The sequence below is a fragment of the Rattus norvegicus genome, chromosome 9, assembly GCF_021556685.1.
Source record: "Rattus norvegicus strain SHRSP/BbbUtx chromosome 9, alternate assembly SHRSP_T2T, whole genome shotgun sequence".
NCBI classification, from domain to species: domain Eukaryota; kingdom Metazoa; phylum Chordata; class Mammalia; order Rodentia; family Muridae; genus Rattus; species Rattus norvegicus.
Window position 1 is genome coordinate 120,262,384 of NC_141542.1, and position 15,705 is coordinate 120,278,088.

Here is a 15,705-nt window from a genome sequence, read left to right on the forward strand (position 1 = left end):
TGCTGATTCTATACTCAGGGGATTAAAATGTAAGGTTGTCCTCATGCTTTCAGCGTTGGGGAGGGAACTTCTGTAGCAGTAATGCCAACAGCAATAGATCTAAGCATTACTTCTGGTCTGGTTGTTTTGTTTAGTCGTCTGGGGATAACAATACATCACATATAATCTGAGAAATTAAAGACAGTCCAAATACCTGGCAACACCCTTGTACAGACCTGCAACACGCTTCATGCACAGTAAGACCTTCAACTCAGTTTCTTCCCCAACAGAGTCCAATTCTTACAAAATCAAAATCTAGTTTTGATAACACAAACTCGCCTGTAGGTGATAAACTATATTCTCAGCTGAAAACAGTACTTTCTAAGTTTATCTTAGTACAAGTGATATAAACTAAGACATAAGACTACAGGGAAACATCAATCTATACGTAATGAGTGTTCAAACTGTAATTTTCACATGTCTAACACTGATTTGCAAAACTAATGTTTTGTTTTTCAAAAAGCAAATCCCCAAGTTTTGCTAATACTAATTTCCACAACAGAAAAACAATTCTTTTTAGCTATTATTAAGAAACACATTAAAAAGTAGAATTATTTAATGTACTGAGTATTTGAAATACAGGAGAATTAGTCTTCCTTGAGAAAAGTTTAAAACAAAACCTGGCAAGAATGGAGTCAGCTGAACAGGATTCAGTCAGCTGGCACGCAGGAGACATCACGATTACAGCACTGTTACATTTCATAAATTCAATTAAGATGTTCCAAAATCCCCGTTAGCTTTAAATCTTGTCATTTCTTAAGGCAGCCTGAAGACTAAACTACACATAGCCACGGGGCTAGGAAGAGCCCACACAGGACAAAAGCGTGCAGTGCACAAGGCCCCACTCCTTTGCTGGCTGGTGGCAGCAGCGTGCACCTTCAATCCTCAGGCTCAGAAGGCAGAGGCAGGCGGATACCTGAGTTCAGGGCCAGCCTGGACTACAGAGTAAGTTCCAGGACAGTCAAGGCTACACTGAGAAGCCCTATCTTGAAAAACCAGAGCAAGGCAAAGCAAGCAAACAGATAAATCAATAAAGTCCAATAAAATTAGTTCACTGCAGATTGAACTTCCTCACCCACCCCACCCTTACCCGACCCAGCACAAATGACATGACAGACACAAACCAGCTGTCGAGCAAGAATCTGTTAACAGTTTTATTTTTTATGTTAAATACCATGGGACAGGATTGTAAGGATGAAAAACTCAGTCAACAAACTGCCTCACAAGGGATAAGAAAATTCTGCCATGATATTAGCAAAGGTAAAGGAGAAAATTTACACAGTAAGAGGCACCATTTCCCCCACAGAAAACCTCTTGGCATTTCCTGAATGAGTGGGATTAGCAATCTAAATAAATCATATTTCAAGAGGTAACAGCAACAGATAAAATTTAAAGGGATTATTAAAATAACATTTACAAGACTGAACAATTCTTGAACTCTTATTAAAACCACAAAGAAAGAACAATTCTTTATTATGAATTTCATAAAGGACTGGATGTGCGACTGGCATCTGCTAGTGATGATCTGGTAATATACAATTTGTCCAGTAGCCGAACAGTTTGTTTTTATTGTGTTTTCTAACCGTAAGAGATCATTAAAGGCAAAGCCTATATGACGCTGTACACACAAAAAAAAATGGTCACCACGGGCCATGGTCACCGTGGGCCATACTACCAATGAAATGGTAGGTAAACAAATCTTTTTCTGGTCGAGAGAAAAGAAAAAAGAAACAGCACTCTGCATGCTTCACTCTACAAGATGAATTTCCCTAGAAAGAATCCAATGAAAATGGCTGCAATTACAACCAGAAGAGAAGGAAGAGGACTGGTGACATTATCTCTGAAGGACACGGCTGAGGTGGATCCAGGTTTATCCGAATGTGCTACCTTTCTGAGCCGTAGGCCTTCATCCTGGGGGAAACACAGAAAACAAAGATTTTAAGCAACAGCACACACAGGTGAGTAGTGGGGCTAATAGTTCATAAAGAGCGTGGAGGGCTAGGAATAGGGGCAAGAATAAATTCCCATCTACCTTGGGCACCTGTGGAATTAGGAAAAACTCTAAAACTGAATTAAAGCAACTGCTGAATAATTCTATAAATCCGCCAAGACAATCAAAAGCGTTCATGTGATATGAATTACACTGCAATAACAATGACTATTAAAACACAAACTGAGAAATGTGTTCTGACAGAACATGTGTACTCACTCCACTAAGCTCCACGGCATTTTTAATTGGCCACAGCCATGGGCCAGAGGCTATCAATGCACCCTATACTCAACAACGTCAAAAGCCACATGGCAGACACAGGAGGAATCATTTTCATAGTCTTGATATGTGCAGAGCAAAACCTAGGAACATACGTAAGGGGGCCACCATGGAGCATAGACTAATGCAGACCACATACGGGAACCCTCTGAAGCCCCTGCCCAGACTGGAAATTGCTTCCTTGTGTTAAAGTACCTTATTTGCTTCCATGTAAAAGAATGAGCTGCCCCCTTCTCACTAAAACGGTTTCACACAGCACTAAGTTTAAGTTTCTGATAGTCCTATGATTTTAGGAGATGTGACTGCCTTGGCTTCTCCTAGGAAAGCAACAGTTTCTCAAGCAAGTGGTTGTTATGATAGTATGTGTCACCTGGTCCTGGGGAAATTACAGATACCTCTTAACTTTATCAGGTGCTGGTCATACAACCTAAGAAACTAGAGAATGTTTACTACCTCAGTATCAACCATTCTATCCTCACCCCATTCCTCAACCAGCACCCCAGCTTCATTACAGTTTAACTTACTGTTCTAACATTAGGAATGTGTGAAGTGACACACGTCATTATAGCTGTCCTGAGTCCTCATCTTCCCCAGGCTGGTGACATGTGCTATGATCCTCTCAGAGGATGCCCAAACTCTGGTGCTAATTAGCAATGCTAATGTGTTAAGCTAGGCTAGGCCATTCGATAGGCAGGTGCATTTTCAACTTAGAGAAAGAATATAATCCTATCAAATGTCAAAAAAAAAAAAAAAAATCTTAGAACACTAACTAAAGATACCTGGCCATTTTATTTCCATTACCAGATTTCAGAAACTTCATTTCTTTAATCTTGTATTAACTAGTTCCAAGTAATAAGAACAGTCAAACGAGTTCAATAACCAGCAACAGGACTAACTATGAACACAGAGAGGCTGAAGGACACCAGCGCACTCCTCATACCTCATCCAGTCACCTCATTTTCAACCAACAACTTACTCTCAGGTGTCGGTTTTCTTCTGAGAGCTTCATCATTTCTCCCTGAAGTCGCTTGCACTCTTCCATCAGTTTCCTTGTCTCCGTGTCATTGAGTGAAACACTATGTGGTTTTGGCAGGGGTCCATCTTGCTTGGATGCATTCAGTGGGACAGCTTTGCTAGGTTCCATGTCGTTCTGTATTTCAAAGATAAGGGAATCTTTAAGCAAAAAAGGTATAGATTTTTAACTAATAAAAATCTAAGTTCTACATCTTTTCTAAAAATATTATGAAAATATGACAGGTTTCAGTGAATTAAGATTTATTAAGTAGCAAATATGACCATCTGTAGAGGATTTTCAGGGGAGCATGTCAGTAAACACTAGCAGTTAACCACAGGAAGCAGTGCACTCCCTCTAATCCACAGCCCTGGCACTGACCTTACCATGACACTTAAGGAGTCGCAATAACTCATCCTTTACACCCTTTACTCTAAATTTCAAGTGGAAGAAGAGTCACTTCTCTTTGTTATTCACCCCTAGACACACACTTTGGTCAAGAGCAGTCAGTGAAGGGACATAGGTTGGGTGAGAAGCTCCAGGTCATGTGTAATGGACAGGTTGTATGAGGGTCTGATTCTGCACTCAGATGAGGCTTAGGAAACTGGACGGTACAGGAACACCTCACAATCATTGCTGTAAATTGATAACTACCTAAGGACATACAGTCAAAAACAATCTAATGCCTATTAATGGAATACAGTACTAGAAGGTACAAACACTGGAAGGGAAACAATAAACAGATTACTACATGGGAAGCTATCTGTGGTCATAAACACAGATGATTACTCAAACTGTAAGACTGTCCAATTCGTGTGATATGTTGTAGTCTTCTATTTAAGTGGTAGGTTAAGACAGCTTTCAAAACTGTAAGGTCCAAATTCTTCCTTTTTCCCAACACCATAAGCACTTGCACACCTGTGGCAACACTAACATTATTTCTAAGCCTGTGATCTAAACTGTTTCAATTATCCTTAAAATCCAACATCATTATGCCACCACAGCATCAATTTAAAGTCATCCTTTTCAATTTAGATAGATTTTTAATTGTTAAAAATTTTTAGAAGGCTTGAGAGTTTAAGTCAATATAACATTTGACAGCAAGCAGGAGATCTTGGGTTTGCTACAGAAAACCAAAAAATAAAGTGAAATAGGCAACCTTTAATCCAGGTAATAAGTGCTAATCAAGATATTTACAAGAGTAAATTTTATGATATCCCAAAGTAGTCATTTATACCAGGATTAGAGGGGCTGTACAGAACCATTCTGGCAGCCAACTGAGCTATAATGGTTAATACTGTCCACTAGACAGATGTAGAATCACCCAGGACTGTAAACAAACCTCGGGGCACGTCTGTAAACTCTGTACTCTGAATGAATGGGAGTAGGTCCCGACTGGAGTGAGGAAGGGAGGTGGGCACCAGCACTCATCACTCCTCCCACCTGCAGACGCAGCCCGACAACCAGCTGCCCATGCCTCCAACTATGAGCCACATCAGGTCTCAGGAAGCCCCCCCCCCCCCCAGGCCAGTACTTTACAAAAGCAACAAGGAGTTCTAATGCAAGACACTTAGTGACTTTTGACTGACCTGCGAGCAAATTTTCCCAGCTGAGAAGGGTACGTCCTTCAAAGTTAAAGAGCTGCTTAACTTCAGTTTGTTCTGAGTTTCTCTTGTGACTGTTCTTTATCATGTGATGCCCAACCAAACCCACCTCTAAAAGAAAAACCTTTACTTCATATTTTGCTAACAATATTTTCTGGGTTTTCTCCCTTGACAATAATTAAATTCACTTCAAACTGATTTTTCAAATCCCATCCTGCACAACTAAACTTCTAATTTAGAGAGAGAGAGAGAGAGAGAGAGCTCCCCATCTGTAAAGAGACAACATTTAACGAGAGATAACCGGAGTCCTCACACACATTCCCTTCAGGATGAAGAGTCCTAAGCACAGCATCTGTCTCACAGGCAGATAGGACTATTCGTACTATCCTCCTGCACCTGTGTTTTACACAACGTGTAGGCCCTTGGTTCAGTGACCCAGGAGTACAAATAAAAAGGCAGCATTCATGTCACTATGCATTCACGTCACTATACAGGTGTGCGCTCTGCTTTCTCTACCTTTTAATTATTTCAAGTGGCACGATATTTCATTAAATATTCTAATCTAGGATTATTCAATCACTCAGCACTTCACTTTTGTTATGAGTCTGGCTGTTGTTCGGAATCTGTAGCACAAAGCATAGCAAATGCACAAACAAACAAACCTAACTTCTGGGTCTCTAATGTATAGACAAACCCTCTGGCTTAGCTGGAGACCCAGAGGGAAAACCGAGTCTTCTGCGGGACACTCAGCAGGCGACTGTGTAAGGGCTTCTGATGAGCCCTCCATCAGTGGGTCTGCCTGCAGGAAGTCAGCCTGCTCTTTTTAGTTACTTCAGATTGAGCCACAAAGAGGAGACTGTTCTTAGGACCATGGACCAAGCAAACAGATTCAACATCCGGTGCGTGACTCTTACCAACAAGAGCAGCCTCCTGCTTTTACAGCTCAAGTCAGAGTAAGCTACAGCGGGGTATCAAGGCAAGCCAGCATGCTACACCTTCTGCTAGTTCATAGTCTTTGGCCAAACCATAGTCGTCCCTTGTCAGTCCCTTTCACTAACCTTGTTGGGGGCAAATGAGGGAAAAGTGAAACCTGGGGCAGAACAAACACTGCAGCAAACTCTAAAAGAGGAGCCAAAGGGCGTCTCAGCACTACAGTGAGTAAAGGAGTTGATATACCAAGATGGTGTGCAGCTAAAGGCAAAACCTCTGTCTATGCCATCAGAATTAAACTTTTAATCTATGAATTGAAATATTCAAAAATTAAGACTTCCTAAAGTTTTTCTTTCTACCCTAACAGCAAAAGGATGATTTCTCTAGGCCCATGGTCACCAAAAGAAAGTAATTCCAAATTATAAAGCCAAACAGTTAGACATTTAGATAAAAAGGCTCATTTGTTTGAGATAGGCCCTCACTATGTAGCTCAGCTAGCCTGAAACTAGCTCTATGGGCCAGGCTAGCCCTCAATTCACAGCCCTCTACCTGCCTCTGCCTCCCTGGTGCGAACGTGTTTTAAAGTCTTATTAGTGTGAGGGAGCTAGAGACAGTCCAGTGATCAAGACCAAGTAACGATGACAGAGCACTTTTATTTTTCTTTCCTAAAGCACAATGCTTGTGGAAAAGCAGTGTTTGCCACCTTTCCTACTTACTATGTATCTGCGATGCTAATTCACACAAGATTCAAATTCCACTTCGGTATTTGCTCTTTAAATCTCATTTACAGGAAAAACAACATCAGCTTAATTCTGCTCGCACTGCTGTCCAGCTCACCACTCTGACTCTACTGACTGTTTCAGAGCAGAATTGTGTGCGGGCTTTTGAGCTCTCCTGGTAACTTTAGGTCCAGTCTAACACTTTAATTGTGTGGCTGGTGAAGCAGCAGAGGGCTTGCATACGGGAAGCCCTGGGTCTACCCCCAAGCATAGAACCAGGTCTCAGCATTTGTAAGGGCGGGCAGGAAGATAAGGAACTCAAGGTCATCCTTAGCTATACTCTGACCTGAGACTAATCTGGGCTATGTGAGACCCTGTCTCAGAAACAATCGACTATTTATTAATATCCTCAATATTACTCATCTGCTTAGGTATGTACAGTAACTTACTAACACTAGTAGTCTCCTACTTCTGTTAGCTCCTATGACAAACCTGCTTCACCTCTTTTAGCTCCCTGGGATCACTCTTCATGTGATAACTGGCAGGTGTTGCAACTGTACTGCTGATGCTGCTCACTGAGGTGACAGCTGACGCGATCCCTGGTAGAGTTTTACCCTGAGTAGCATGGGAAAAATATTCTCAGATTCATACCAAACTGATTTCTCCTGTATATTGGGAATGACTACAAGAAATAGCTTAAATCTGTAAAATATTGATATCTTATTCTATAAAAATAAATAACCCATCAGAATTAGAACATCAAAGCAAAAAAAAAACATTTGTGAACTTGCTTTTCATAAATATTTCTACACAAAATTAGACTGTCCTATTTGCATATCTTCATCTATCAAATGTATATATTAATTAAATATAGGCAAAATTCATACTGTCCTAAAAAAATTAGTTCTTCCTCTAATTCTATGGCAAAAAAAAAAAAAAAAAACACAAAAAAACTAATACATGTCATTAACTGAAAAATAGTGTCATATCCTCTTTCTTTTGCTAACACTTAACACGAACATTTTCTTATTAAGGTTAAAAAATGGTAATGATATGTAAGCCTCTTTTATACTCAGGACCCTGTTAATCCCCAAACACACCAAGTCAATAAAAATTCAACAATTCATAAAATATTCTGGCTAGCCTACCACAATTCCACAGTTCTCTACTTACCTTTCAAATTCTCTTAACAGGTAAAAATTAGTTAACTCAAAAAGTTGAGCACAAAATATTTAGCAGACATCCCCTATTTTGTTTCAACAAAAATAGCATGTATTTTGAAAAATAAAATGCCTTTATAAAACGGCTCCTGAACCTCTGTTCCAATCAGCGCCATTGTCATTAAAGCAAGTTAGTTTTTGCAGAAACTATGTCTAGACTCTCTGATGTTATTTATGTAGGTCAATGCAGTAAGTACACTAGTTTTACTAATCTGGAAAATGTCAAGCAATTGATACTGAATAGGCTATAAAATATCAAAAAGCCTCATTCCATCCTTAAAAACACTACAAGCAACTGAGTCAGGTATGGTGGCTGGCACGCACCTTTAATACCAGCACTAGAAAGGCAGAGGCAGAAGATGTCAGTGAGTGCAAAGCCAATCTACCCTACCATATCGAGCGCCAGGACAGCCAGAATTACCTAAGAGAGACCTTGTCTCAAGAGAACAAAAACAAAATAAAGTAAAAACTTCCAGCAACTGGACACTGAATATTTTGTAATCTAAAGCAAACAATAGCTAAGAAGAACTAAGTTATACAGAACTTCACTTTATGAGGAGTCCACATAAAGGCTCTCCAGTAGACAACTCTGGTACCAGGCAAACAAACGCCTGCTGGACCTGCACTCGGAGCGACAGTGCATGTGATGCTCAACAACTGCACTGTTTCAGTTTTGCGGTCTAGAAAAAATTAATGGTGTCTCCTTTTTACTAAGTTTAAACTGCTTGAGTTTCCCTGTTCATTCTGACAAACCAAAACATGAACTAAAAACATTATGTATTTAAGCTGACTGCTTGTTACCTTATGACATGATCCCAAAACCTCAAACATTTTAATTTATAGTGTCTTCCAAAAATTCTAAGAAATCACAAAATACCATGTTTCCCTCACTGCTTCCAGGACCATGAATACAAAACAAATACCACACTGGAAAGGTTAGTATCCTCCAGCAGTGCAGTGTGACAGCGTGAGATGCCTCATTATTTCGTTCAGGGTACCCCAATACAAAGTAGGGCAGAAGAGTTGGGGCATGGGTGGGGGAGTTTAAACTAACCCAGACTCCTCTCTACCATACTGAAACAAAGTTAAATATATCAAAAAACTCGGAACTCTCAAGTAACTGTGGCATAAAAACCCAGTAACTATTCAAAGTGATAGTTATTAATGATGGTTATTAATGAGACTGATTCCAGAATTAGTTCACAATGTACATTAATGTAGGAAAAAAGGTCAAATTCTACATAGAGTTCTTCAGTTTCCTGCACACTTTTCAATAACTGACATTTCTTAGACTCTGCAGATGAGTGCCAGCAGCAAAATGAGCTTGAATAGAGAACCCTATTTCCAAAAGTAAATTTCACAACACTCCAAAAGTTAACTGTCCTCCAGTTTCCTCCTCTGGAGTTGCTGGGGTTTCGGGCCAGGGTGCCTCTACCACACAAGCTTCGGTGGTGCTGTCCTGTCATTTAACCCAGGGTATTGTATGCTAAACCTGCCTCCTACCCACTAACCTATATCCTCACCATGTCTCATCTTGAAATGGAAACTCCACACATTTAAAAATGTCCACCTACTATCATAAGGCTTATTCCTGAAATACAAGCTCTCACGATGCCAAGACAGGAGGACTGTCCCAAGTTTGAGGGCAGCCTACGCATACAGTGAGTTACGGACCATCCTGGGCCAGAGAAAAACCCTGTCTTCCAAGTAATGATGAACAAGACAAAACAAAAGCTTAACTGCATAGTAACAGTACTTCAGGAGACCTACACAAGGATCTGCTATTACACAGCCTTAAAAGCCATTGTCAATCTAGTGCCCACACTGCCACTCTGAAATGCCTTCTCTGACTTTTATAGAGTTTTGTTCGCTTTTATAAGAAAGGGCCTAACTACTACCCTGTAGCACAAGCTGACCTGGAACTCACAGCAATCCTCCTGCTTCCAAAGTACTGGAATTAGAGACATAAGCAGCCAAAGCCACACTTCCAGTGTTTAAGAAATGATTTAAGTCTGAGCCTAGAAAAATCCTGGCCATATAATATATTAAGAGAATTGGAAATGAGCTGGAAGTTCTTAGGTCACTGGTGACTACAGAGGTTCCTAACAGTCAGCACACTGGTGATATGACTGTCAGTCAGTCTCTAAAGACAGACAGCTTCCCTCCACAGCTCCAGGAAAAATGTACGGAAACTGAAAAGAGGTAAATGCTTGAAGAATGGGATGCAGTGTGCAGCTCTGACTTCCCAGCAGGTCACCAATGTGGCAACTCTTCGACTTGCAGCAGCTGCGACACCTGCACAGGAGCTCCCCAAACCCTGTCAGGAGAATGCAGAGCTCACGGAGTCCCGTCCCACCCCAAAGACTCATGCTAGCTTACTGCTGATGGAGAGAGGAGAGGTATTTCTCTTCACTGTCACTAGTGAGGCGAACAAAGCCATGTAAACAAAACTGAACAATTCTCCTGTGACAGCCTGATCCAAAAAGCATCTGAGTAGCAGTAAGGCCAGTCAGAAAAAGGAAAGGAATCCATGAGGGGGCAGAAGAAAAACAAGGGCATTGAACATGATCAAACTAGATTATGTAGATATATGAAAATAACAGTGAAACCTATTATGTATAGCTAATATATATAATAAAAATGTTAAAAATGAGAGGTCACTAATGATTACTTGGTTTAAGTGCTAAGAGCCAACTTGAAAGGTCTAATAAGGGGTTGGGGATTTAGCTCAGTGGTAGAGCGCTTGCCTAGGAAGCGCAAGGCCCTGGGTTCAGTCCCCAGCTCCGAAAAAAAAAAAAAAAAAAAAAAAAAAAAAAAAAAGAAAGAAAGAAAGAAAGAAAGGAAGGTCTAATAAACCAATCTAAGAAGAAGAATGTAGGGACTAAGCCTGACTGGTGGTAATCCCAGTTAGGAGACAGAGGCAATGCAGATCTCAATTTGAGGCCAGCCTGATCTACAGAGTGAGTTCCAAGTCACCAGGGTTATACAGAGAAACTCTGTCTTAAAAAACAAAAGTAGTAGTAATAGTAATAATAACTACTACTATTATTATTAATATCCCCAAATCACTTTTACAGTAATGTCAATCAAGATAAATTTATCTTTGGTTGTTAAATACAAAAAGCAATGGAAGCTATTATCTTTGGAGCCAGCACAGATAAACAGGGAAACTAACATATAAAGTCTAAACACTGTACTTCTTACTCTGGCAATTATGGTTCTGATTCACTTTAAAAAGATGTGTTGAAGGGGTTGGGGATTTAGCTCAGTGGTAGAGCACTTGCCTAGCAAGCGCAAGGCCCTGGGTTCGGTCCCCAGCTCCGGAAAAAAAAAAAAAAAGATGTGTTGAAAACTTAAGTCATTTACTGGTCAATACCTAACTAACGTTTATGAGCATTTTTATTTCAGCTTTCTTATCAAGAAATATAGTTTACTCTGAATAGAGCAAACAAGTTACCAGATCAAAGCAAGAGTCATACCAGACTATAACCAAATTATACCAATTACATTTACCCACAGTATTTTATACATTTCAATCCACACAAAAACTTTGTTCTATAGTCCCTCCTACAAACCACAGAAAAAATGAAAAATCCTTGGGTTTGGAGAGATGGCTACTCTTCTTCCACAAGGCCTGGGGTTCCATTGCCAGCACCCACCCATGGCAATTCAAAAGCATTGAAACCTATGCCCTCTCTGGTCTCTGAGGGCACCACACAAGCACAGATATACATAAAGGCAAAGCAACCATACACATAAAATAAAATACTTTTAAAAATTTTTTAATTTATATTATATAGAGCATAGGCCACTGGTCTGCTACAAAAACATATCTATCCTTCAGCCCCCCCAAATATGTAGTTGCTTAATGCTAATCAATAAGCAATTATTCACTAAAAAATAAAATTGATTTTGATCAGAAGACAAAAATATGCAAAGTGTTTGGCAAAGGCTAAACTGGGGGGAAGATGACTTATCCCTGTAAATTATATATTTTAGTCCAAGAATATTGATGATTACCCAAAAAGAAGCCCTGATTTTATAGCTGTATCTGCATATGCATGTCTTATTCTTTAAGAAAAAGGATAAAGACATGATTTCAGAATTTGAGAGCATTCTCAGAAATTCTTTCCACACTGAAATTTGGACCTACCGTGTAATATTTACTTCTTCTTGGGCAAACAAAATATCATAAATTGGAAATAGCATTATCAAGCTTTTTACGTCTCATAAAATGACCAGGCACTACAAGCCCAGTGTCAGAGGCTGATGACCGACCAAGGTTTCTTTCTTACTCACCAGCTTATCGTTTTCATTCGGCATCTCAAATACACATCTCAGTTTAGAATCCATTAGTTCGTCAGGTTTTGCCTCTTTCCACTAAAAGGAAAAAGAAACAAAACAAAAATCCAAAGATGAGAAAAGAGAGCATGTGGCACTCAGGTCTCACCAGAGGGGACAACTGAAGCCTGGGAACGGTGGCTTAGACAACGGCCCCGTCAGGAAGCGAAAGCTCGGCTGCTGCTGGCTGGAGTTGACTGCAGGTCGCCTACAATCATGTACCAGTGTCTCTGCCATCACCATCAATTAAAGCCACACTGACACTGGGCCCAGGAAGGCAAGGGTACTGCTGCCACCCTGGTGGCCTGAGTCCATCCTAGGAGCCACACTGTGTGGTAGACAGACTGGGAGGCCAGCCTGACCCAGCTGACCTCTGACCCACAGAATGCAATGGAAGGCAACACACACGAGTCTTCTTCACCTTAGTGTTTCTAAATGGTTCCCAAGGAACAGTATTTCAGGCTTGGTGGGCCATGCATGCCTTCCAGCTCTGTGATGGAAGACGCAGAGGCAAGAGGATCTCTCTTAAGTTCAAAGTCAGCCTTGGTCTACAAAGTTCCAGAACAGGCAGAATCATGTCTTCCTTTTTTTTTTTTTTTGGGGGGGGGGGGTGTCAAAAAACTAAAAGGCTTTTTAATTGTTTAAATTTTAATTTTGTTCTGATAATTAATTTTTGGCAAGGAAGTCAGGATTGTTGAGAGTTAAACAAAACAAATTTAAACCACAGCTCCAAAAATACAACTTCTACACTTACCACAGCTTCCATATCTGAAATGTTTGGTGGAGCAAAAATTGTCTGTACCATGAACTTATGTTTACTCTTTTCGTTCGGATCATAGTCAAAGGGCTGCAGCATTACTAAACAAAGAGAGAGGGCACATGATCACCACCACAGCAACACACAAGCGTAATAGCAAGATGGGGTCAAACTCAAACGTAGTAGTCTCAAGATGCACAAGCCACGTTATAACTTTCAATTATTAGTAAATTCATTTTCTGCTGATTCTAATTTGGATAACTGAAACACTTTTAATATAACCCATTTTTAAACTGGATTTTAAACAATTACTTAGAATGTGTTCATTTGTTTAAATCTAATTTTAAGAAAACAAAGAAAATCATTAACTCCTTGACAATTAGACCGAACCCAGGGCCTTACGCCTCCTAGGTAAACGCTCTACCACTGAGCTAAATCCCCAGCCCCAGGCATACATTTTTTTAAGCAAAGGCCTCAAAACACTTCTGTGGATGTACAGAACATGATTCAATCACAAAACAGTGCCATTTCAAAGATGAGTAAGAATACAGACTACGGTGGAAAGACAGTTATGGAAACAGAGACTAGATGATGCTTCAGACTGACAGTAACTAATCACACCCACACACAAGCTCAGAGTAGGAAAGTTTCAGTAAAATTTTATATGGCAGATACCCAAGGAAAACCTTTAGACAAAAACTGAAGCCAAACAATAAACAGATAAAAATGTCAATATTCAAAACTGCATTAGTGTAGGACATAACTGCTACCTGAGACAGTCACGATTGACCCTGGGTCAATAACCCCACTGTTGGGCCGCACGCAGTACCGGCGGGGCGCTGTGGTCTTCACTTTGAAACACACTTTTCTGTCCGATGGATTCTGCAATTTAAGATTTGTAGTGACTACATCTGTGAAGGGGCCTGTAAGGTAAGGGGCAGAGGAAAAGAAAATTAACTGGATTCACAAAAGCATTATTTTGGTGATTTCATCCACAAAGTAACTATGATTTTAGGTTTTTAATTTTGGTTACATTTATTTATTGTTGCTTGTGTGTTGCACGTATGAACACGTGTGTCATGGTTATCTACACGGAGATCAGAAGAAACTTTTTAGAACCAGTGTTCTCCTTTCATTATGTGGGGTCCAGAAACCAAACTCCATCCCTCAGGCTTGGCAACAAGCATCTCCATCCAATGAGCCATCCTGTCAGCCAAAACTGTCCTCATGTTCCTACCACATCACATGACTGACAGTCCCCAGTGGTCGTCACCAGTGCTGATCTTTGAGCTCACAAGGCCATACAAAACCAAACCCTGACAGTACTCACTGCCTCAATTCATTCAATCCATTCACTCACGTGTGTTTTAAGTACGATGTTCTATGCTCTATCTAAATGCAAAGTCTTGTCTTAAAGCCTTACTTTTGTACTCAATAAAACGACAAAAATAGAATTCAAAAAGCCAACCCAGCTCTACTTAACCAGGATATCCTTGCTGTTTGTAAATGGGCTGTGAGACGTGAAGATAAACCTATTTGGTTTTGGCCGAAAAGCCAAGACAGATTATACAGTCTAGTTTGCGCAGCAAGAATTTCTTGTTGATTTTGAAGGCACTTTTAATCGTTTTTAATGGTCTTTTAATGGTTTGAAATCGTCTTTTTAAAATCTATTTTATGCTCTTGCTTTGTGTTTGTCAAAGGAATGATGCAAACAGACTGTAGGATGGCTATAGGCCTACATTCAACCACCAGCACCGAAAAGAGAAGAGGTCTTCTAGAAGCCTGGAGGAAAAGACATTATAGAAACCGTCCTGTTTTATCTAATCCTTTTCATTCATTTATTTGTCTGTGTTACTCAGACTCTATGTCCACATGTGCAGCATGGTCAGCAGTCAATGCTCTCCTACCACATTGGTTCAAAGGATTGAACTATCTTCCAGCAGGGCTGCAAGCACCCTGAACCAGAGTCACCTTCTGACCTATTTATTTGAATCATAAACAAAAATTATGTTTTTTTAAATTTTGCAACAGTCATACTTTGAAATCTGGATTTAGAAATTCACCAACTATGTGCAATAAAGTTTGAGTGTTGGTACTGTCTGAGACAAAGACTTTCAGGAAAGTAAAGACAGACTGCGTAAGACAAACACACACATGTGCCTAATGCTTACCATGAGAAAAAACTACTTCACAGGAAGTGGGGAAATTTAAAAACTGCTTAGTTCAAGCCTGAGAAATAGTACTGGTACTTGAAGTGCTCGTTTCATTATAAGCTACTCACCGGCTCTGTGGACAATCTTACACCCTTTGCTGCTCCCCAATTGCTTGTTTCTGATCAGCAGATAATTTAACATCTCTATAACTCATGAAGATAAAGGGGAGGATTCCCTTCCCCCAAACCTGTCCACTTTACCTCCCATATACACAGCATAAGAGTAGAAATAAATACATCTGAAACCAGTGAAACAAGAAGTCCCCTCCTTAATAATGGCAGTGCCCATAGATCATAACAATAACTGAGCTTTATGACATTTTTAATCAATTCTCCTAAGAATTGTATGTGTTTTAAAGAGTATTTAATATATTATCCAATAGGGATTATATATTCTAAATATAAAAATGCAAAGATAAAATATCAAGCATGCACAGGCATAATCCACAAATCTTAACACTGAATTCATAAAAGCTAATAAGGCTGTTATGGTAGCTGTTATCACCCTACCAACAGACAGACACAGAGACAGACAGACAGACACATACAAACATTCACACCCCACCCATCCTCAATGATATGAATTACTGATGATAAAACTT

The 15,705-nt window shown here is 40.0% G+C and overlaps 1 protein-coding gene across 2 annotated transcripts in view; it reads right to left on the reverse strand.

The window, feature by feature from the left end:
* Window positions 1-1,167: 1,167 nt before the first annotated feature.
* The window catches only part of Vapa (VAMP associated protein A), a 29,834-nt gene continuing 15,296 nt past the window's right edge, over window positions 1,168-15,705 (reverse strand). Inside the window, exons 2-7 of one of the 2 annotated variants that reach the window (XM_087567475.1) lie at window positions 13,662-13,814; window positions 12,889-12,992; window positions 12,093-12,173; window positions 7,066-7,188; window positions 3,285-3,458; window positions 1,168-1,950 (exon numbers count right to left, since the gene is read on the reverse strand). In XM_087567475.1, coding sequence (XP_087423601.1) covers window positions 1,792-1,950; window positions 3,285-3,458; window positions 7,066-7,188; window positions 12,093-12,173; window positions 12,889-12,992; window positions 13,662-13,814 — 794 coding nt within the window. In that variant the 3' untranslated portion in view covers window positions 1,168-1,791. The remainder of the gene's footprint in view (window positions 1,951-3,284; window positions 3,459-7,065; window positions 7,189-12,092; window positions 12,174-12,888; window positions 12,993-13,661; window positions 13,815-15,705) is intronic. The other variant, NM_031631.2, reaches the window with a different exon arrangement.